At 34.9% G+C, this 24,608-nt stretch overlaps 1 protein-coding gene across 1 annotated transcript; it reads left to right on the top strand.

Annotated features, from left to right (window-relative positions):
• Positions 1 to 23,150: 23,150 nt before the first annotated feature.
• LOC118847236 (cytochrome c oxidase subunit 6A1, mitochondrial-like) lies at positions 23,151 to 23,498 on the top strand. Its single transcript, XM_036755762.1, has one exon. The coding sequence runs from the start codon at positions 23,151 to 23,153 to the stop codon at positions 23,496 to 23,498; it is 348 nt and encodes a 115-aa protein (XP_036611657.1).
• The last annotated feature ends 1,110 nt before the right edge of the window (positions 23,499 to 24,608 follow it).

Raw genomic sequence — 24,608 nt, 5'->3', positions numbered from 1 at the left:
CTCAATCTAGAGTCCTATGAATTCTTGCTTATTAACACCACTTAGTTTTTAGTTCTTTGGTAACAAAATTATCATAAAAAGGTTCTGTGTCTTTCTAACAAAATTTTCCACATTCTACAAACATCCCTAAAAGTAGAATTTTAGAGTGATGAGAACCTAAAGAAATAATCTAATTCAACTTGTGATTTACTCATCAGGTGAGGAAATTTACAAGAGATAATATAATTAATATTGTCACAGAAATTATCTTTATTGTCCTAAATTGAGGGGCTTGTTAATATTCTAAAATATTAAAGTAGTGAAAACTGAACTTATATGATTTTGTTTAAATTCCTTGCATGTCCTTCCACAAATATATATGCATTGGATAATATTGCCTTGCCTGGGAGAGATCTGATCATATTATTCAGGGCTCATAGTAAGCCTTATCTTATATCATCTACTAAGCAGGAACTCCTCACAGAAAAAGCACTGAATTTTAAATATTTCAGACCAGTAACTTCTTGTAGTAATAACCAAACATAAAAGAAAAAAAATGATAATTTAATTCTAATCCTCAGAATTGATAGTTCTCCCAGTCTCTCACTATGAATCTCTTTAACCTCTGTTGGATAATTCTATCTTAGATCTTCTCCTATTTAGAAAAGATGCCTCATGGTAACCTTTAAGTGTGAAAAAGTAATAGCTCCTTTTTAGGATTTTGTAACATATTTCAGAATGCAATGCCAGTGGAAAACATAATTTTCCACAAACGTACAACACTATAAATCTTCCATTTGATAAATTTGTTTTTGACCAAAAGCTCTAAAGCAAAATGTTTCATTTCTTACTTCTAAGTTTTACATCAGAGCTCACACTGTTCAGGATGAAGAACTGGCTTTTGGTGTATAGCACCTCAGTACAAGCAATAATTCAGACATGTACTGTCTGTGAGTAGCTGCTAGTCACTTAACCCTTTGGTACCCTAGGCAACTCTCTAGGATGGTAAGTTGTGGGAAAACTTCATTGGAAGATGTTGTTCAATCATGCCCAACTAAACTGAGGAAATCATAGACCTTGTCAAAAGAAGAGTTTTGCATTATGAGCAGAAGTCTCAACAGCAATAGCCAATTTGTGTTGATAAAGGATTGATTATGCATGTTGTGAAATAATGTATTGTGAACATCTGTTTATGTGTTAAGTAAAAACAGTGTTTCTAAAAAATTAGGGGTGACATTATCATCATGCTTCATTAAGTAAGGATAAAAGTAAGGAAAAGGCAAGTTTCTGTTAGGCTCAGATTAAACAGACCCCTAAAACATTTGTCCCATGGTTTTTCTTTGTGTCTCCATTTGTAGTTTATTTTGACTATTTTAGAATGAAAAGTATACAAGATGGGAACTTTGTCTTTTGAGACAAATAGATACAAACACTGAAAGGATTAATAAATGCTTAATAATGTTAAGATTTTAAATTGTAAAAAGATACCAAAGGATTCAGTCCAATATTTTAAAAATGCTGTCTTGATGGGGGCTGAGCTAAGATGGCAGAGCGAAAACAGGGACTTGCTTGAGCTGTCCTCCAAATGCCACCAAATACCTGCAAAAATGACTCTAAACAAATTCAAGTACTAGAGAACTCACAAAATGACAATTCTCCAGCCCAACACAGCCAGGAAGAGTCTATCACAGCATGCTGGGAGTGAAGCACAGCTCAGCATATGCTGTGCCAACACAGACCAGACTGGAGCAGAATGGGCAGAGTAGGCCTCACAACACTAAACCACTGGCAACTGTGGTGCTTTCCAGATTTCTATACCCACAAACACCAAAAGCAGTGGTAAGAGATCAGTGAGAAAACTATGTCAGACCTGGATGAGAGAAGAGTTGGTCCAGCCCCAGACTCAAGGTGGCAGCAGAGGTGGCTGTGGTGTCAGCAGCAGTGGCAGCAGTAGCAGTGGCAGTGGCTGCTTCTGGGGCTCCAGGCCCACAGACAGTGGGGAGATCAAGTGTCTCATCAGAGCAGGAGTTCAGGGATATCTTTGCTGGCACTGAGGCAGGAATCCCTTGTTTTGCCCTGCCTAGATCTGGGTCATAGTCCTGCGTGGTGTTCCTGGGGTGAGGAGGAGTGCTGGTATGGCAGAGCTTGTGCTGGCTGTGAAGAGGGAGTCCTCCTCCCAGTTCCAGGGCAGAGAAGAGTGCTTGAAGTCACTCACAGACCAGAGCACAGGCCAAGAGATTATTAAAAATCTCTCCTTCAATCATGCCACCTTTGAAGAACTGAAAATTTACAGGTGCCTAGAAGTATCTCTGAAAACAGCAGAAGAAAACCACTGAATCTTGCAACAGAGCACTCTCCACTCTGGAAGCAGTCATACCTTGACAAAGAGCTCAAAAGTCAAGTAATTGGCTGGGAAAATGAGCAGACAGCATTAAAAAAACAAACAAACAAACAAACAAACTTCAGATTTACTTTGGTGACAAAGAAGATTAAAACATACAACCAGAAGAAGGCAACAAATTAAAATATCCTACATCCAAAGGCTCCAAAAAACATGAATTGGTCACAGACCATGGATGAGCTCAAAAAAAATTTGAAAATCAAGTATGATAAGTAGAGGAAAAACTGGGAAAAGAAATGAGAGTGATGTAAGAAAATCATGAAAAACAAGTCAACAGGCTGGAACCTGTAAAGGTGAATTAATAACACCTTAAAAATAGACTAACCCAAATGGCAAAAGAGTTCCAAAAAGCTGATGAGGAGAAGAATGCCTTAAAAAGCAAGATCAGCCAAATGGAACAAAAGGACTGAAAAATATAATTCCTTAAAATTCCTTAAAAATTAGAATGGTGCACATAGAAGCTAATAACTTTATGATAAACTCAGAAATTATAAAACAGAACCAAAAGAACAGAAAAATAGAAGACAATGTGCAATATCACATTGGAAAAACCACTGACCTGGGAAATAGGTCCAGGACAGGGAATTTAAAAATATTGGACTAACTGAAATCCATGATCAAAAAAGTGCCTTGACACCATCTTTCAAGAAATTATCAAGGAAAGCTTCCCTGATATTCTATAGGGTTTTCCTAAAGTCTGGATACATAGGCAAAAATACATATTTTCAAGAAATTAAATGATTGAAATTTTCAACATTTTATTTAATTGGAATATTAACAAATAACATCTTCAATATGATTTTCATCATTTGTGATACAAAGGTTGATGTACTTTGCAAGATTCATGTGAACTCAATGCAATAATTCAACTCCACATTGCAGTCAGTTTTAGCACATTCACTCTCAGAATATGATTATGAAAATTTAGGATGTTATTTGAAGTTGAATATGTTATTTATTAATATTCCAATTAAATGAAGTGTCCTTGAAATTTTCAATTATTTCATTTCTTGAAAATATGCGTTTTTGCCTATGTGTCTAGACTTCAGGAACACTGTGTAGAACCAGAGGATAAAATAGAAATTGAAAGAATCCACCAATTACCTCTTGAAAAAGATCCCAAAAGGAAAACTCCTTGGAATATTGTAGCCAAATTCCAGAGTTCCCAGGTCAAAGAGAAAATATTGTAAGCAGCCAGAAAGAAACAATTTGATTATTATGGAAACACAATCAAGATAACCCAGTATCTATCAGCTTCTACATTAAGGGGTCAAAGGGCTTGGAATATGATATTTGAGAGGTCAAAGGAGCTAGGATTAAAACCATGAATCACCTATCCAGGAAAACTGATTATAATGCTTCAGGGGAAAAATTGGACATTAAATGAAATAGAGAACTTTTAAGAATTCTTGATGAAAAGACAAGAGCTAAATAGAAAATCTGACTTTCAAATACAAGAATCAAGAGACACATGAAAAGGTAAACAGTAAAGAGAAATCATAAGGGACTTAGTAAAGTTGAACTTTTTACATTCCTACATGGAAAGATGATATTTGTAACTCATGAGACCTTTCTCAGTATTAGGGTAGTTGAAAGGAATATACATACATATGTATAAATACAACATAAAAATATATTATATATATATATGTATATATATATAAATTTATACATATACATATATAAACACATACATATACATACACACATATACTTACATGCAGAAGGCACAGGGTGAGTTGAATATGAAAGGATGTTATCTATAAAATAAAATTTAGGAGTGAGAGAGGAATATATTGGGAGGAGAAAGGAAGAGATAGAATGGGATAAATTATCTCACACAAAAGAGGCAAGAAAAAATGTATAATGGAAGGGAAAGGGGGAGGTGAAAGGGAATGAGTGAACCTTACTCTCATCAAATTTTACTTAAGGAGGGAATAATATACACACTCAGTTGAGTTTCTTACCCTACAGGAAAGTAGGTCAGAAAGGAATGGGTGTGATTAGAAGGGAGGGCAGATTGGGGGAGGGGTTAGTCAAAAGCAAACACTTTTGAAAAGGGACAGGGTGAAAGGAGAACATTGAATAAATGTGGGGGGTGTGGATAGGATGGAGAGAAATATAGCTAGTCTTTCACAACATGACTATTATGGAAGTGGTTTGCATAATGACACATGTGTAACCTGTACTGAATTGTTTGCCTTCTCAATGAGAGTGGGTGAGGAGGGAAGAAGGGAGAGAATATAGAACTCAGTTTTAAAAGCAAATGTTAAAAATTGTTTTTACATGCAACTGGGAAATAAGATATACAGTCAATGGGGCATAGAAATCGATCTTGTCTTACAATAAAGTAAGGGGTAAGGGGGTAAGGAGTTAGGTGGTTGATAGAAGAGAGGTCATGCTGGGGAAAGAGGCAATCAGATTGCATGCCATCTTGAGTTGGGGGGGGAAGGGAGAGATGGGGAGAATATTTGGAACTCAAAATCTTGTGGAAATGAATGTTGAAAACTAAATATAAATAAATTAATCTAAAAAAGTGTTATCTGTATACTAGATGATTGTGCTTATTGGGAAGAAAAAAAAATAAGTTCCCATTTATTTGGCAGGAGCTATGTTAAAAGCTTTATAAAATTTATATAATTTGATCCTCACAAAAGTACAGGGTGATAGGTGCCATTATTATCCACATTTTACAGAGAAGCAAACCAAGGAAAGCAGAAGTTAAATAACTTTCCCATCACCATACAGAAAGTAAGCATCTGAGACTGGATTTTAACTCAGGTCTTCCTGACTTTATACCTAGTGCTCAATCCATTTTACCAGCTAGCTCTAATTGGCTTAGAAATCAGAAGCTATGAGCACATCTTTAATTCTATCTGTTGTTATTTCCTCTACTTTTTCTTACCAAATTAAAAAAAAAACTTCACATATTAATTTTATCCTGCTTTTATGATAAAGAAGATCATGCAATTGATTTTTTATTTAACAATTTACTGAGTTTGAAAAAAGCTTTAAGTTGGTTGTTACCTATTTACTACTTCAAATATTAAAGTTCTAGAAGAAAAAAATATTATTAATCTTTATAATAGATAATATTTTAGAGTCTTCTCCAGACTTTGTGGAAGTCCTCTTTGGAGAAGATTGAGGTACAAATACAGAGCTCAGAGGCTTGACAGGAATGTCCTCCATTAATTTGCAAAGGCTTTATGGATCTAATTTTTTTTCCTATAGCAATGATAACTGAATTTTTTCTTCCGTCCTAGATTTACATGGTTCTGCAAAACATAATTGTTTTCTCTATATACTACTATAAAATCTATTCATAAATAGATAACATTGCTTAGTATATTGTAGGCAAATAATTCATCTTTGTTGATTGACTGTCACTGGTCATATTTGTAATTTTAAACTCTTTTTTCTCATGAATTGAAAGAACACTAGGCTTAAAGGTATAGAGAGAACTGTAACTGGGGTGGAATAACTGAGCTTTGCTCCAAGAAAATGAATTCACAGGGGCACAAACAAAAGGCTACTTCTTCAGCGGTGTATGAGCTGCCTTAGCATAAGAAAATACTTAAAACAGTCAGCTGTGGTGAGCTTTTCTGTTTCCCTATTCAGTTTCCCCACCAGTGTATCAAATGCATCCAAAAGCGTCCTCTTGTTCCTATCCAGGGGTTTCTGCCTTTCCAACTTAGAGCAATGTTCTACTGTTTATCCTTTCCTTGAAATGAAGGTATGCTTCATTATACTTTCTACAAGTGCAAAAAAATAATTCTTGCCTACAACTTTTGTCCAAAGCCACAGTTCTAAGGAATAGGACTTCTGTCCTTTGTTAATTGAATGCCATTTGGAAAATCACTTTAAAGGAGATGAGCTTCCACCTCTTTATTTGCAAAACTGGGTAATTTATTTTAGCTTTACTTTCAAAATATTAAGATATATAAATAAATTATAGAAAGATAGACTGAAGAGTAAAATCATTAGCACAGATTACCACAAGTAAAACTAAAGGAATAGAAAATTAATCAGAATGACCAGAGTTCAGATTATCTATTCTACAAGTTTGAAGGCCAAGAGGTAGTAGTAATGGGACCAAAAAAATAGAATAATTATAAAATGGAAATTTACCAATGAAAATTTCCAATGATACAATACATGCTTATCGAAAATCACAGGGATGCATAAATTCTTATCTAGACCTATGCTCTATGCAATCTAGATCTTACATAAGAAATGGAGAGATGTGTTAAATCCAAAGAAAAACTATGAAAGATTTTAGTCACTTCAAAATATCAGTGCATACAAGATCCAATTACCAAAAAATTAACCTATTCTTCTTGGCTCTTTGCAATGGAAAGGAAAATGAAAGAGAACTACACATTAGTGGAAATGTCATAAAATTTTACAGGCTTGTTTTAAAGTGGCCATCCAAACTTTACTGAAAAAGAATTATATTATCTCCTCCATCAGAGACACTTGATTTAGATGCCAGATGAGATCTCCTATAGCCCAAGTGGTGCATAATATTGTAAGTCTAAGCCATCAGTGAGAAAATGTCCATAAAAAGATAATTGGCTGAACATGGATTCTTGAACCACTTGAAACCTGAAGTAGAAAAGATCATTCAGCAGTCTTATTAATTAAACCTCACCAAATGGAAACTGTTTCAAGCAGACATATTCCCAACTGAGATTTTAAAGTATTATCTTACCAAATTATCACAAATCCCTTCTAAGGTGTAAGGTGTAACTTGGAGAGCTGCTCCTAGGAACAGTTCAATCCTTTGGAAAGTATTTCTAAAGAAGGCATCCCAATGCGTTTGGAAGAAAAAGTTGCCTGTAGGTGTCCTTTGGTAAAGCTGTCAATTGATTTCCCTTTACTTCCACTGGGAGGTACATCTGCATTAAAGCTCAGCCACTTCTTTTAAAAAAAAGATTTTTATTTGGTTCAATGACTATATCCAAATTAAATGTGAGAAAAATTAACAAACTATTTTTTTTTAAATTTTGAGTTCCTAACTCTCTTCCTCCCACTTCCCCCCCAACCCCACCCCAAACTCCCAGGAGGCAAGCAAATTGATATGGTTTGTACATTTACAGTCATGTAAAACATTTCCACATTAGCCAGGTTGCAGTGGGGGAGGCAGTCAAAATAAAACAATAAAGACATAGAAATTTTAAGAAGTTTTGTCTATGGTGCCTTTTATCAAAATATAGTTTCCCCACTTATCTTTTAATTAGGGTTGTTGTTCTTTTTTGCTTTATCTGAGACCATAGTTGCTATTCCTGCCTTTTTTTCCCCTTAATTTCAGATGAAGGGTAATAGCTATGCCTCCAGGCTTTTATTGTTATTCCATGTATATCTCCCTATTCAAGTGTGTTTCTTGTAAACAACACTTTCTGAATTCTGCTCTAAATTTCCATTTTGTGGGTTAGTTCATTCCATTCACATTCATAATTAAGATTACTAACTGTGTATTTCCCTCTATCCTATTTTTGTCTCTTTATTATTTCTCTCTGTCTCTACCTCTGTCTCTGCCTCTTTTTCTTTGTCTCTGTCTCTGTCTGCCTCTCTCTCTCTCTCCTCCCTCTCCCTTCTTTTTCAAAACCATTTTGCTTCTTTCTACTGCCTCCCTTAAATCCCTCTCCTCTGTCAGTCCCATCCCTATTTTACTATCTTCTTCCCCTCCTACTTCATTTTTGGGTAAGATAAATTTCTGTACCCAAACGAGCATGTATGTTGGTTCTTCCTTGAGCCAGTTCCCATGAGAGTAAGATTCAAGTGTTGCCCACCAACCACCCCATTTTTCCATTCACTGGAAAAGGTTCTTTCTTAAGTGCCTCTTTTATGTGAGATAATTTTCCCTGTTCTTGCTCTCCTTTCCCCCTTAAAGTGCATTTCACTCACCCATTATTAAATCCTTTTTTTTCTCTTTTCTGTTCACCTGTTTATGCTTCTCTTGAGTCTTCTATTTGAAAGTTGAATTTTCTATTTGACTCTGGTCTTTTCATCAGAAATGCTTGGATGTCCCTTATTTCATTAAATTTCCATCTTCCCCCAGAAGGATTATACTCAGTTTTTTTTTCCAGGTAGCTTATTCTTGGTTTTAATCCTAACTCCTTTGCCTTTCAGAAAATCATATTCCAAGCCCACTCAAATACTGTGGAACAATAGTCAATATCATAAAAAATACAGCAGCTTTCACTTTAAAAGTATGAAAATGCCTTTAAAGTGAAAGCTAAGTTTGCATGTTCCTGACTATGGCTCCACAGTATTTGAATTGATTTGTTAAGACTGCTTGTAATATTTGTCCTTGACCTGAGAGCTCTGTAACTTGGTTATAATATTCTTAAGAGTTTTCATTTTGAAATATCAGGAGGTTAACAGTGAATCCTTTCAAATTCCATTTTCCTCTGGTTCTGGGATATCAGGGGAATTTTCCTTGATGAATTGTTGAGATATTATATCAAGGCTATTTTTGGTTGATAGTTTCTAGTAGTTCAATAATTCTTAAATTTTCTCTGCTCATTCTATTTTCCAGGTAATTTTTTCCATGAGATATTTAACATTTTATTTTATTTTTTCTCTCCTTTGACTTTGTTTTATTGTTTCTTGATGTTTCATTGAATCATTAGCTTCCACTTGCCCAATCCTAATTTTTAAGCAGTGGTTTTCTTCGAAGAATTTTTATTTTTTTTCCTTTTGCCCAATTCTGCTTTTTTAAGGAGTCTTCCCTCCTTGAGTGAATATTTGGTTCTCTTATATCTTTTGACATGTTCTGATTTTTAGGGTGTTATTTTTTTTAGTATTTTTTTACCTCTTTTTCCATGTTATTGGTTCTCTTCTCATAATTTTCTTGCATCACTCACTTCCTTTCCAAATTTTTCCTGTACCTCTCTTTTGATTTTGATTTCCCTGTTTGTTATTTCTCTGTTTCTCTGTGTGTCTCTGTCTCTGCTCTCTGTGATTCTGTGTCTGTCTGTCTGTCTATCTGTCTCTCTCTCTCTCTCACTCTCTCTCCAATCCCAGAAATTCCTATTGGGATTGTGTCCATTTTTGCTTTGATTCTTTACTTTTAGTTGTTTTTAACATCATTGTCTTTTTCTGAATTTGTATTTTGATCTTCCCTGTCGCCATCATATCTTTTTATTGTCAGTTTCTGTTGTTGTTTGCTCATTTTTTTCCAGCCTATTTCTTGACTTTTAACTTAATGGTAATGTTGTTGTGCTTCAGTCATATCTGACACTCCATGATACCACTTGGAGTTTTCTTGGCAAAGAGAACCTTGCCGTTTCTTTCTCCACCTCATTTTATAGATGAGGAAACTGAGGCAAAGATGGATGAGGGACTTGCCTATGATCACACAGTTAGTAAGTGTCTGAGGTTGGATTTGAACTCAGGAAGATGAGTCTTCCTGATTCCAGGTCCAGCACTCTATCCACTGTACCGCCAAGCTGCCCTGTTAACATTATTTTACAGTTACTTTTTGTTCCTGTCTGCATTATCCCAATCTTCAGACTTTTCAGGCTGCTCTGTTTTCAGAGGTAGTTCTGGGTGGGGGGTGGTTCAGGATTTCCAATGTACTATTAACCAAGTAGTGTGCTAACTGCTTTCCTCACCTGCCCTCTGGCATTTACACAGGAAAGGCCATTGTTACCATGATATTGCAAGTGCTATCACTCCTCTTAGCTATGGAACATTAACCAGGTCCCTTGTTCTCACCCACAAATGCTTTTGCTCATTTCTGCCTTGAAATTGATTCTAGCACTCCCATGTCCTTTTGAATGACCACAAACACTCTTCTCCACCCTGGGATTATCACCAGTTTCCCTGTTCCCCTGTGGCCACAAATGCTATCACTCCTTTTGGCCATTTAACTATTATTTGAGCCCCTGCTCCTATGTCCAGAAGAGTTGGTGTTCCTTTTAGTCTTAGAACTGAGAACAGGGTTCCTCCTTTCTTGTCAGTGATCACAAGTAATTTTCTTTCCCCCAGAATTGTCTCCAGGCCCCTACCCCCTTATAGCTGCAAGAGTGATCACTCCTCTTCACCCTGGAATTTTGACCCAGATCTCTCTATTAGTAATCCCAGGGCAGCAAAGGATGCCCTGTAATCTCTTTTTGACTAATTATCTGACCACTTTACTATCTGTGGGCTTAGGGGTCTTGCACCTGTTGCTGCTCTTGGTAGATGCCTCCAAGGCCTAATACTACTGTTGCCACAGCAGAATTGCCCTGCCATTTAGTATCCTGGGAGCCATCCATCACTCTGTTTCACAGATCATTCCTGCTAATATCCTAAATTGTTGTGGGCTCAAAATTGTATCACTTTGACTATTCAATTTGAGGCATGACTTTAAAATTTCATGGAGGGGAATTTCTGGGTCACATAGCCAGTAAATATCTGAGGCCAGATTTGTATTCTGGAAGAGCTGTCTTCCTGATTCCAGAACCAGTACTTTATTCATTGCACCACTTCGCTGCCCCATGTAAACTCCTATGTCTCTTTAATGTATAACTCAAAGCAGCTCTATATCACTTTAAATATGAACTCAAGTTCTGTCTTGTAGGCTTCCCCATAATTACTTTCTATATAAGAAGCAGCAACATAACTCAGTGGATAGAAACCTGGGTCAAGAGTCAGGATGACCTGAATTCAAATCCACCCACAGACATTAGCTATTCGATCCTGAGCAAGTCAGCCTCTGTTTGCCTTAAAAATACAATAGAGAAGGAATTGCCAAACCACTCCAGTATCTTTACAAAAAAAAAATGACATGGACAATATGGTCCATGGAGGCACAAGGAGTTGGACATGAATGAATAAAAACAAAGGTAACATTAGCGCTATTCAGAAAAGCTTTATGGGGACATAAGCTTCTCCCTCATGTTCAGTTTCTTTCTGTTAAGTGACATATATATGTATATATATGTACATATACACACATATGCATGTATATACACATACATATATATGCATATTATGTATTTATATATATATGTATGTATGTATATGTACATATGAAATTTATTTTAAGATAAGCACATAATAAAGCTCACTTTCTAGTAAAGGACATTTCCTACTTCTCTTCCTCCAAAATGACCATATATTAGCCCCTTTAAAAAATTTATAAACAATAGTATATAATAAGGCCATTGTTATTTCAGATCCTAAAGATACTCCTCCATCTCTATGGGGTTAGTGTTCTTGGCTCCAGCATGATCTGTTACAATTTGTGCTATCACCTGTTCACCACTCTCAATACCATATCCTTCACTGCCATGCCCCAAAGAGTCACCTGATGAACAAACATTTATTAAGCACCTAGTATATGACTAGCACTTCTCTCAGTGCTGGGAATACAAATATAAGTAAAAGAAAGACAGTTCTTCCCATTAAGAAGCTTATATTCTAATGCGGAAAGCATAACTCATTATAGGAGAGAGGCAGAGCCAAGGTGGTCAAGAAGACACAGCTGCTCTAAGAGCCTCCCAGCTTGTCAACCCAGATGTTGATGGTTTCTTGGTAACTATAAATTGTGATTTTTGTCTCTTTATATTGTGTAAGTTTAAAATTTGCTTGTATTTGCTCTGAAATTTAGGCTGCTGACTTTTCCTCCTGAACTAAGTGAGTTTATATGTATATCTTGTATTAAGGTAAGATTGTTAAGCTCTTAACATTACTTTCCTTAGTAAAGCACATCAAAAGAACCTGTGCTGGCAGTGTTCTTGTTGTTGGGCTTGTGTTAGTTTTTTACCCCCACAACAGCTGCTAGCCAAATTGTTGCAACCCCATTCTATCCATTGAATTATGTATCTGCCTCTCATATGACGTAGAAAAAGTAATTATGGAAAAGCCTACAAGGTAGAGCTTAAGTTCACACTCAAAGTAGTACAGAGCTGCTTTGGGTTATAGATTAAAGAGATATTGGAGTTTACAAGATGCAGCTAGGTGGTGCAGTGGATGGAGTGCTGCTCCTGGAATCAGAAAGACAGGTCTTCCAGAGTTCAGATCTGGCTGAAGAAACTTGCTGGCTATGTGACCCTGGACAAGTCACTTAACCCTATTTGTTTCAGTTTCCTCATTTCTAAAGTGAGCTGGAGAAGGAAATGGCAAAACACGAGAGTATCTTTGCCACAAAATCCCCAGATGGGGTTACAAGTAGTCAGACATAACTCATTACTCAACAACAACAAGAAGTTTACTACTAAAAGAGCCATTAGAGATCATCTACTCTAGCAAAATGTGCTATTCCTTCATTCTCTACCAACAAGAAAGGAAGAGAAAAATTAAATCAAGTGAGAACCTAGTAAAGAGAGTGGGGATTGCATAAAAATGCAATCTTCATTAAATTAAATGCTCTGAAGGAGTGAGCCTGGTGACTTATACAGCCTTCTCTCACTTAAATCCAATTCACTTACCAGTTATGGCATCTCTTTCCTGATGTCATGGTCCTCTGTGAATGAAGGACAAACAACAACCTAGGTGCATAGATATATCTGTTGTAGTAAATATTAAAATAAACTTAAGACTCTACACCTACGTAGTTTTTAAATATTCAAACCGTGTTGCATCTTACTATGTCTCAGTCCCTTCTTTATCAACACTTCACTGAAATTAATAACATCATTTTTTAGTTTTCCTTCAATTTCACTAATTTGTTTATTTCCACAACTAATAGTTCTACTTTTCTAGATACATGGGAGATGAGTGTTTCTTGTAGTTTTCATCCTATGTATATTTTATTATCTAATCATTCAAAAGGAAAAAAAAATATGGCTGCTGCAAAAGCTTTGGACCCTTCTCTTCTCTGCTGTGCTGTTACTGTTTTCTCACCTAAAAATATTCATAAGCGAGATAGAATACATTGTGCTATTCCATTTCCACTCCAATATTTCCTCTTTCCTTCTCTGGACATCAGCACCATACTAAATTCTTGTTAATTTTCCAAGTTGTATGGATATGGGGATATTACCTAATTGCTTTTGAGCTCAGTTTCTTCTAAAAATATGCTAGTATGAAAATATCAGATGCAAGAAATATCAATTCAATGAACTTTATCATATTAGACAATTTTACCAGCATATAATTAATATTTATATATACATACATAATTATGCAGTCTATTATAGTTGATATCATTGATATCATCTCAGAATGCATGAAGTAGTTTTATGTATTCTTTGGCCACAACTACTTAATACTTTCCAAAATTAATTACTGAATTCTCTCTCTCTCTCTCTCTCTCTCTCTCTCTCTCTCTCTCTCTCTCTCTCTCTCCAAACCCATCCCCATTGCTATAAAAAAACTCAAAGTACTAGTACTATTAATGGTCAGTCAGTGGTGTCATCTTATGTAAGAAAAATAGAACCTTTTATTTGTAGCTGCTCATCTCTAGCTTCAAAGGTGAATCCATATATGCTATAAATCAGAGTTTGAGTAAATGTCTAACTTTCAGCTTCAGATTTGTGGGAAGGTAAAGTATTCATTAGTCACTTACATACACAGTATAGATCCCTTCCTCTTAGAGACTCCACTAACTTGCTTTACAAACTTTAAATTACTTTGAAAAATTTTCCTCAGGTATTTTAAATAGATAAATCATTTTAGTGAAATTTAGAAAAGGTTCTTCAACATAGAATTTGAACTTATTCTAAACAAACTCATGTATACATTTTTGTCATTTCTTCAGCTCTATTTTAATGCAATATTTGAGGAATTGTTTCTGGACAAATTATGGGGAGAAGTGAGAGAGGAGCACAAGTGACACATTGGGCAGGATAGAAGGAAACCATGTGGTGTGAAAATAGATTTTCGTAAAACCCAGTTTTCTGGAGATGTGTGAGGAGTTCCTGAACCCTAGCATTGTAGATAAAGAGAAGGATTGATTGGGAATCATATGCTGCTAAACTTTTTTAGCAAGAGAAAGGAGATACCCTATTCAAAGCTAAACAACTGTGTTCTCAAGTTAGAAAGTTCTAGGACATGGTAATAAAATCAATGATAAATTATGTGCTTAAGCTTCTTTATGTTTTGGTAAACAGGTATAAATAGAATGCATATTTAGAACCCATATGTTTTAAATAAGTATAAATAGTACTCATAAATAGACCTCAGTATTATTCCTCCACTGTATACCCATTTTCTAATGACAAGTTTAGTTTAATTTGGTGAGTTTTATTACTAGAATGTTGGCCAGTAGCTGATGAATTATATGGTCACAGCAATAAAGTAGATAGTATCCAAAAGTGAAGAGGAACTCACTACACCAATGAAGTAGCAGTACAGAAGCTCCAACACCCTCAGTATAAAATAATTGATATATTATTATTGTTATTAGCGTGCATTTTATTCCATAGAAATATATTTCTACCTAAATTACATTGCTTTATACTCCAATGCTTTGCTATTATTTTAACATCTTTCTTAATTGTATTATAAATATATCTTATAAATATGCACTTATCCAGTCTGACACACTACACCCTTACTAATACTACTACCCTAATTGAATTCCTTATGTACTTTCCATACAAATATCACATCTATGAAAAGGAATAATCCATTATTGTACTTTCATTGTCAGGTCTCCTTTGGCTCTCTGCTCAAGCAAGGATCACAGTTAATTTACATTTTAGATACCATATATCTTTTGGCATTAATCTCTCAAACATGTTTGTTCCTTTCATTTTCTTTGAAATCTAGTTTCCTAAATCCAGTGTCTGCTCCTATCTCACCATGCCCTGGCACCTCCCTTGAGCTTCAGTTTCAGACCTCTTTTCAGACTTGTTTCTGATTCCTAAGAGATAGTAACTTCCCTTTGTTTTGCCTTTTTTTTAAACAAATCTTTATTCTACAGATTACTGTTGTTGGTGGTCAGTCTTTTGAATCTTGTTTGACTTTGTGAACCCATTTGGGATTTCCTTGGCAAAAATTTTGTAGTGGTTTGCCATTTCACTCTCTAGTTCATTTTACGCATGAGGAAAGTGATTTAAACTAGGTTGAGTGACTTAGGGTCACGCAGCTAGTAACTGTCTGAGGCCAGATTGGAACTCAGGTCTTTCTGACTCCATGCTTAGCACACTGTCCACTATACCATCAAGCTTCCCATTACAGATTATTGGAAAGCTCCCAACCATTGATATGAAGGCCTGCTGCTCCCTCATACTCTGCCCATTAGTCTCTTCTTTGGTTTCCAAATGATCTCTGGCCACTGACAGATATCATTAATCACTCTGCATGACTCCAGATGTACTGATCTAGGTTCTTTGTCACCATTTACTAGATTTTCCATGCTCCAGCACAACAATCATGAATATAATTATTATTTTATTGATAAAATATATTATTATGAATTCGTAATGTTATGAATGTTATATACTACAAGCAATCTAGTGTTCTCTGAGATATTGAAATGTATCAAGCAAGGTGATCCAAAAATAAATGACCACAATGTATATATGTATATATGTATATGTATATATATGTACATATATATATATACTTATATATATGTACATATATATATATACATATATATATATGCTGCTCTTTGTAAGTTTTATTTTCTCTTCATTTTTCTATATCTATTCATTTCTCAGGTTACTTCTAATGCTTCATTTATTTACATATGATGCTTTCAAGTCTTTTATCACTATAAATATTCAATTTGACAATCATTTGATCTTTGGAAAATGGTAAAAATTAAGTTCCCTCCTATCAGATCATTAATGATTGTTAAAAATATTTTTAAAAATATCTTCAATTTTTTCATTGCCTCAGTTTCATACAATAAACTTCCAGCACCCCTCAGAAACAGCTGTCTCTTATAAAAAAGAGAAATTTTGTTATTTCTATTTACGTACTTAGGCCATTAGCTTTTTTATTTTCCTGTCTCAACCTACTTCACTTTGCACCAATTCATGAAAGCCTCTCTCTTACATTTCTCATTGTTTTCTGCATTTCTTACGCTTATCATTCCTTATACCAGAAGTTTAAAGACAGATCCAATAGAATCACATCTACTTTGGTTCCAGTTGTTTGCTACAACAAAAATACTCCCATAAATATTTGGTGTATATGCAGCCTTATTTTTTTGGTAGATGATTTCTTTGGGATAGTATTATTATTATTATTATAAAGTTATATCATGATGATGATGATATGATAATTTACTTTGGAGTAGCTTAAACTAGCAGTTTAATCTTTGAGTTAAAGTGTTTAAATATTTTAGTCACTGTTTGATTATTTCTATATTGCTTTTCTTAATGATGGTGCCAATTCATAGCTCCATCAACAATGCATTAGTCTCTCAACAATGACTCTAACATGTTCTATTTCCATTTTTGTCATCTCTATTTTCTGGGTATGAATGGAAACTTAACTTTTTTTTCCACTCATCATTTCTTGTGTTTTTTTTTTATTTCTTTATGTGCACACTTGTTTCCAAGAAGGATTTCTTTACCTCATTCTATTAATTGATTCTTTTCCTTTTCTGTCTATTCTGACATTTTATTTTTTGATTGACATGGTCTTTATACTTTTGTTTTCTTTTTAAAATTTATTTGTGTTTTTCACAGAATTAAAGCTTCAGAATTACCAATTTTAAGCTTCTCCTAAACAAATCCTTTGCTACTGCTGCTGAAGATGTTATCTCATTTTACAACTTTTTTTCCTCTTGTATTCCTGAAGAGAATAATGAGGCTAGAAGCATTGTCCCATGGTGAAAATCAAGGCACTTCTCAGCAGTGGTAGGTTTGTATTTTTATTATTTCCTTCAGGTTTTTCAATTTGTCATATTATTCTAGGAGGTCTATGATCCTTAATTTGTCTCCACGAATACAGTTTTTAAGATTAATGGGCTTTTCTTGGATAGAGATAATGTGTTCTTTCAGCATTATTCATTTGCTTCTCTTCCTTCACACTCTCCTTTGCTTCCGTTTGTTTGTATTCCTAAGAAACAACTGTTATTTATTTTTCCACCTTTGGAAATAAATGCTATTGAAGATTCAAGTTTTTTTTTCTTCTGCTGCTAATTATTTTTTTTTTATTTTACAGGCCATAAATTTTGACATGTCTTCCCTTCTTGTTTCTCCTTTTAAGAATTTAATTTCTGGTACAGTGGTGGTGGTACAATGAGGAGGTACAGTGAGGAGAGCACCAGCCCTGGAGTCAGGAGGACCTGAGTTCAAATCTGTCTTCAGGTGCTTGACATGCTTACTAGCAAGTCACTTAACCCCAATTGCCCTGCCTTTACCACTCCAAAATAATTAATTTCTTCTTTGAATCATGCTGTCACATCTTGCTATTATTCCATGCTGTCTTAGGATTCTGAATGATCCTGTGCTTCATGAAATACTTGTTTAATGCTTTTTTTTTTCTTTTAGTATTTACTTGGGGAATTTACTTATGGATATTTTAGTACTCATGTTTCTTCCTAGTTTTAAAAATTAGAATTCTTTGTGTATTTAGCGGCATGTGCTCTGATTTTTTCATTGAATTATCTTCATCTTGAACCATTGTGATATTCTAGTCTTTTTCCACTTATATTCCCCTGTCCCTCATTTTTTGACTCCTCCTTTTAAGAAGGATTTATCATGAGAGTTGGATAACAAAGACATGTCAGTCTCCTCCTATATTAGAGAGTTTATTTTCACTTAGCTTTTCACTTATACAAGCAGCTTCTGGAGTGTCAGGCCTTGCAGGTTTTTGCTTGATTCCCATTCCCTTTCTTTCAGGTCAACAATAACCTCAAAAAATGCCTGCCATAAGTTTTTTATTCTTTAGTCATTTAGCTGGGATGGTTTGGTTTTTGAAACATGATTGAGCAGCCGGTTGGGGAGAGTGGGGAGAAGGAAAGAGGGAGTGTTATAGGTAGAGTCTTTGAAGTTTTCAGGTTCTCTAACTTGAGTGGTCCTAAAATGCAGTTTTGGGCTCATCTCTGAGTGACTCCCAAAATACAAGCCTATGGATCATTTTGACCACTTGAATGACAGGGAAACGGGGCTTTGAGTTAGTGTGTTGAGGATTAGCATAATCTACTTATTGGTTAATAAGGTGGATTCAGCTGTAATTATTCTACTTCTGGCACACTTCCTTTTTGCATTTTATTTTTTAATGCTCTGTTTTTGAAAGTGGTACCTGGAGAAAATATAAAGTATTTGTCTTGTTGGTAACATGATCCTTAAATTACAGCCAGTGACTTAAAAAAAATATTTACTTGTCCAATAGATTGCAGCATAATGAAGTAGATTTGGAATCAGCGAATACAGAATTGAATCTAAACTCTACCATTAACCTACAGCTACTAGGTCAGTAATTCAGGACAAAGTATTCAAAGTTGTTAAATGAGGAAGTAGGAATAGTTGATAACTAAGGCTTCTTCAACCTCTACAACTTATGATCCATTTTAAAAAAAAAGTATCAAAGTTACAATGAAGTCTTTAAAATATAGAAATCATACCTTATACAGTTATTGATATGTAAATTAGTAAGTCAGTACAGGATGCATGCTAATTAATTTAGTCTACAAAAGACTGAAGATAGATGTTTCTTTAAAAAGTGAAGAAAACCTCAGTTCAAAGAATGTTTGGTAACTTCCTCTCAATTAAATCATTTCAGTGGACAGTGATTACATGGTGAAAAAAGGGAAGAAAAAAATCCCTCAATTACTTTATCTAACTAAACTTGCTTTTGAACCAATTTTGAGAATGCCATTTTAAAGAAAAACCCTATGAATATTTGACTAATTTTTCAAAGCAATAACTCCACAGCCACTTATCTCCCACTGAGAATAATTATAGATAATATTAAGACTACATAAAAATGTACACCAAAGAACCCAGAATTTGAGAAGAGTTTTTTTCACCTTAACCAAGGGTATACTTGAACAAAAATATGTGATGTGGCTCCAATGTCAAGGCAAAGTATTTGAGTATCCAAAGAAATATTTGAATAGTATGTTTTTCCTGCATTTAAATATTATTTTCCCCACATATTATTGTGCACTATAAAAAATAAGCTTTGACTATAACAGTATTTATTTACTTCTAAATAATTCCTCAAAAAAATTCTAAAGGTAATAAATTTTGATATTAAAATTCATTTGATTTTTAAAATGATATTAAAAGTATCCTTCATTTCTATCCATTGCATATTATAGACTAGATAACTACTCACCTTGCCTGACCTAGTCATGGCTCTGCCAAAGTACAACAAATATTTGAAGGCAAAATGATTGTCTACTGACCTATAATTGAAACATTGAAAACGTATTGATTGGGAAAATCAGACACACACATATATACATGTATATAAATATACACCTAGATATATTTGTGTGTGCTGATGTGTATTTAAATGAATTTGTATATGAACAAATGTTTGTAAATATGTAAGCATATACATATATATGTGAGTATACACGTATATGTATTACATGGATCTCTATTTGAAATATACACATATACACAAATATGTATGTGTACATGTATCTACATGTAGATATGTAAATACACATTAGGACATAGACAAATTTCAACAAAGACAAGGCAGAGGTTTTGAAACCTAAATGAATCATGTGATTTGCAGTCACAGAGAAAGTGCACCTTGAAAAATGACTGCACCTATTATGATTATTATGAGGCCTGGGTGGCATAACATTTTACCATGATGGAATTTTTCAAGCTGTTCTCTATGGGAGGAAGGGAGGGAAGGAGAGAGAAAGAGAGGGAAGGGGGAGGGAAGGGGGAGAGGGAGAGAAAGAGGGAGAGATGAGAAGAGAATGAGCAAGCAGAAAAGGAGAAAAATTTTCTGCAGACATGTTTATTGTAGATTCAGAGAATAAATATAACTTTCTGTTAACAACAATCTTGAGTGACTGAAAGGTTAACTTCCTTCAACTTTACCAGTTTCTGTTTGCTGATTCACATGGACTAAGTGACTTTTTAGACTATTTCTTTAAACTTACTTGATTTCCTGATTGTATTTTATGTCAAAATATCTATGACCAATACAAGGTAATGAATTGTTATATATTAATTCCATAAAAGGAAAGGTAAAATCCTAAGTAGGAATTCTATGAGATGTAAAAAGAGATTAACTAAAGATGATATTATGAAAGGTGAAATGCAAGTAATTTCTTACATTTCTGGGAAATTTCTAACTCTGAAGGGGGGTAATGGTGGATAAAGTAGATTATAGACCATAGGAAGTGAACTTTCCTTTGGGCTGCCCAGTACAAAGAGAAAAATATGGTCTAGAAAAATGTTCATTGCTTAACGAAGATCAACTGAAATTTCAATGTAGAGTAAGAAAATCCCTATTTTGAACCTCTAAACTTTATGTCATATATATATATATATATATATATATATATATATATATATATATATATATATATATATAGTTGTTCATCCTTCATTCTTAAAGAAGATCAATGACATCATGAGGGTGGTATCTTGACTTGCATATGAATTGAGACAGAGCTGAGCAAAGGTCAGCCTTACCTTCTCCTCCAGAATCATCAAAATCCAGTGGGTAGCCAAAAGCCATGACTGGCAATGGCTCAGGATGGAGTCAGTGACCTTGGCCTTTTTAAATTAATGTCTATCTCTGGTCTCAGTTTCTCTGAGGCAATGCCCATTCAATGACTCTGGGCTAGGTAAGAATTGAGATAACAGACAGCCAAATTACCATCACAAAAATATCAGTTTGGGAGTGGACTGACCTTCAAAATATCTGGCCAGAATAGAAGACACTTTACACTTATTCTAAGCTATACAAACTAAACAATGAGCTACAGAGGCTGGGGCAGGGAGCTATTATTGTCTAGTCGATAAAAGCTGGAGTGAGTTGAGTTTAAAGGAATAGTTATGTAGGTCCATTTGAAACACATTGGACTTTTTTAAAAGCCTGTTTTTCTTCATAGATATACTTCAAGAAATTCATAAATGAAAACTACACAGGACAAAAAATAAAATTGTCTCATCTTTTTGGAAAAAATAGATATTTAAAAATTGATGTACATGGCATACTCTCTTCTACATCACACTATCTTTCTCCAGTTAAACACTTGGCTGAAGTTAACTTTCAGTAGAAATATGTGATAGGGAATGTAACAGAGTTATGATAGCATAAAAAAAGTAGAAAAATATTAGGTAAATCTATAGAAATTGAAATCTGCAAATAGAGAGCATCTCTTACATTTATTTCAGTTTTGACCAGTTTGGGATATTAAATTCATTGGCTGGTGAACAAGAGAATTCATCAGGATTAATAATATGCTAAAATTTGTCTTCAAGAAGTAACATGGTATAGTTATTGAAGTACTAAGTATTGAGTCAGATAGAACTGAGCTTAATTGATTCCTCTGAATTATACTAGCTCTGTGATCTTGGGCAAGCCTCTTAAAATTTTGATGCATTAGGCAGCTTTTTAGCATTGTAAGTATATACGAGTTGTTGATCTGCATTAGTTGAGTTTCTATTTCAGTAATTTGCACATGGATTAAAATCACAGGCCAAAACAAAAGTTTGTTTTCACTTCAAGTTTGGGTTCAATTTACTTGACAAAAATGATCAACATGGAACACTCTCATATCCACCACACACACACACACACACACACACACACACACACACAGAGAGAGAGAGAGAGAGAGAGAGAGAGAGAGAGAGAGAGAGAGGGATTCTTCATACCCATTCATTTTAGGTTGAGGTATATACTTTATTGTAGATGGACATTGAGTTATAAAAAGGAAAGGACACTGATCTTAAAATCTAAAGATTTGGGATGGGATCCTGGTTCTGCCATTTAATCAACTATGTCATATATGGCAAGTCATTTCATCTCTCAGACTCTCACTTTTATTTGTAAAAAGAGCATAAAAGTTCTAAAACATTTTATTCAAGTGGAGATTGCATATCATAGTGGACAATATGCTAGATTTGAAATCAGGGAGAAATGGATCTAAATTTCACCAGTAATGCTTATTCTCTAGGGGATGCTGGACAAGTCATTATTTCTCTCTGATATTTCTCTTCCTCTTCAGTAAAATAAAGAGGTTGAACATTATGACATCTGAAGTCCCTAGAGTTCCCAACACTTTAATCCTATGAGCCTATTATTTGCTAAGTTAAAATAAAGTAATTCATCATAATGTACTCTGTAAATCAATACACAAGTGTAAGTTAATAACGATAAATATTTTAATTTATTAGTATATTGTTTCTCTTTGTTAAATGGTAGTAGAAAAAAAGCTAGGGAAGTAAAATGCAAAAAAAAAAAAATTAGTTTGGGTAGAGCAGGAGGCACCAGCGTAGGAGACCAATACATTTTGAATATATTGAATAAACATATATTGAAGAAAAGGAAGACTGGCCTTTGTAGAAATAAAAAATCTTTAAGAATCTGGCATGACTAGATTACAGATAAAATTGTTTTCAATGAGAGTTACTACTGAGATTTTGTAGGATTCCTCAAATAAGGAGAAGCACAATGATCAGAAGTGTAAATTGGGGGGGGGGGTGAGGGGGGGGGAAGGTTTAATCTATTACAAAAGTTATACGGCTTTCATGGGGCATTAATCACGTACTTGAATACATAAATGAAGTCAAAGCTATATCAATTTGAATATTTCTTCCACTAGTTCAAATTACATTGGAAGACAAAGAATGAGAAGACCATTGGAGATTCTCATCTGTTCCTTCACACAGCCTGAAACTGAAGGTCCACTCATTCACACTATAAAATTAATAACAGCGGTTGGAAGATGGCTGTGACGGCTAGCGGTGGGTTACTGGCGCAGCTGGGCCAGGTCCACGCCACGGCAAGGCGGTCGTTCGCCAGCAGCGCCCACACCGAGGAGGGCTCGGGCCGCTTGTGGAGGAATCTGACCTTCTTCGTGGCGCTCGCGGGGGTGGCGGTCAGCATGCTCAAAGCCTACCTGAAGTCGTGGGAGCATCATGAGCGGCCCGATTTCGTCCCCTACGCCCACCTCCGCATCCTGACCAAGCCCTTCCCATCGGGAGATGGAAACCACACTCTGTTTCATAACCATCACTTCAATCCTCTCCCAACTAGGTATGAGGAGGAGGAAAGGAAACTTGGACCACACTAATCAAGCACTGGGGGATCACAGCAGCTGTTGGACCATCCTTCTTTCTGTGTGGAACAGAAAATTCTAGGGGACCTTGCTTAAGTTCACTTGAACCACACAGTGATAAATATGCTGACCTTACCATTTTGTTTGTGATTGGGACAGCTTAAATAAATCTTACCCTAAAAAAAAATAATAACAACACATTTATATTGTATTTTAAGGTTTGCAAAGTACTTAAAAATCTCATCTCATCTAATACTCATAACAACCTTGGCAAGTAGGAATTATTATTATGTTCACTTTACATTTGAAGAAACTAAGACAGAGAAAGTTTCAGTGAGGTACCCAAGACTACGTAACCGTTAAGTGTCTAAGACTGAGATTGAACTCAGTTCTTTCTGACTCCAACCACTGGACTACCTAGTTTCCTAAGAAAATTTGCAAAAAAAAAAAGGGTGGGTACTAGAATAGATGTGAAGAGTGAGATTCTATTTCCTCCTCTAAAATTTTTTAGCTTATAATTATGGACAAATTATGTATATCTGATCCTTAGTTTCTTCCTCTGTAAAAGATAGATGCAAAATATTTTGCAGTAGGTAGATTGTTGATTGAGACTTATATATGATAAGGTGATTTAAACATACAGTGAACTTTAAAACATTATATATCTAAAAGGCTTTATCATCATTATAACTTAGAGGGTAGAAAAAATGGTCTTTTGAGTCCCTTGTGAGCACTCCAATTCAATGGGTCTATGGACCATATGAACCACAAGGAAAATCATCCTACCTTAAGATGACTTTCTTCTCTGAAAGAAAGTTTAGACTTCCTTCTTCTTGTCTTCCCCCACACCCCTCGTTATCCTATAAGTGCAATGAATGTTGGAAAGGCTTCAGTCAGAAAACAAATCTTATTCAGCATCATCAAATTCATGCTGTAGAGAAACCCTATGAATACCTTGAATATGGAAGAGTGGTCAGTTGGAGCCCACATTTTATTCAACATTAGAGAATTGACTCTAGAGAGAAACCCAGGAATGTTTTATTCTGTGTCCTGATGCTGACTTAGTTCCATGCCCCCTTTGGCCTGATCAACCAAGGGAAAATACCGTAAAAAGTAAAATTCTGA

The sequence above is a fragment of the Trichosurus vulpecula genome, chromosome 4 (assembly GCF_011100635.1).
Source record: "Trichosurus vulpecula isolate mTriVul1 chromosome 4, mTriVul1.pri, whole genome shotgun sequence".
NCBI lineage: Eukaryota > Metazoa > Chordata > Mammalia > Diprotodontia > Phalangeridae > Trichosurus > Trichosurus vulpecula.
The sequence above is the reverse complement of the archived record's forward strand: the minus strand, read 5'-3'. Positions and strand labels throughout refer to the sequence as shown.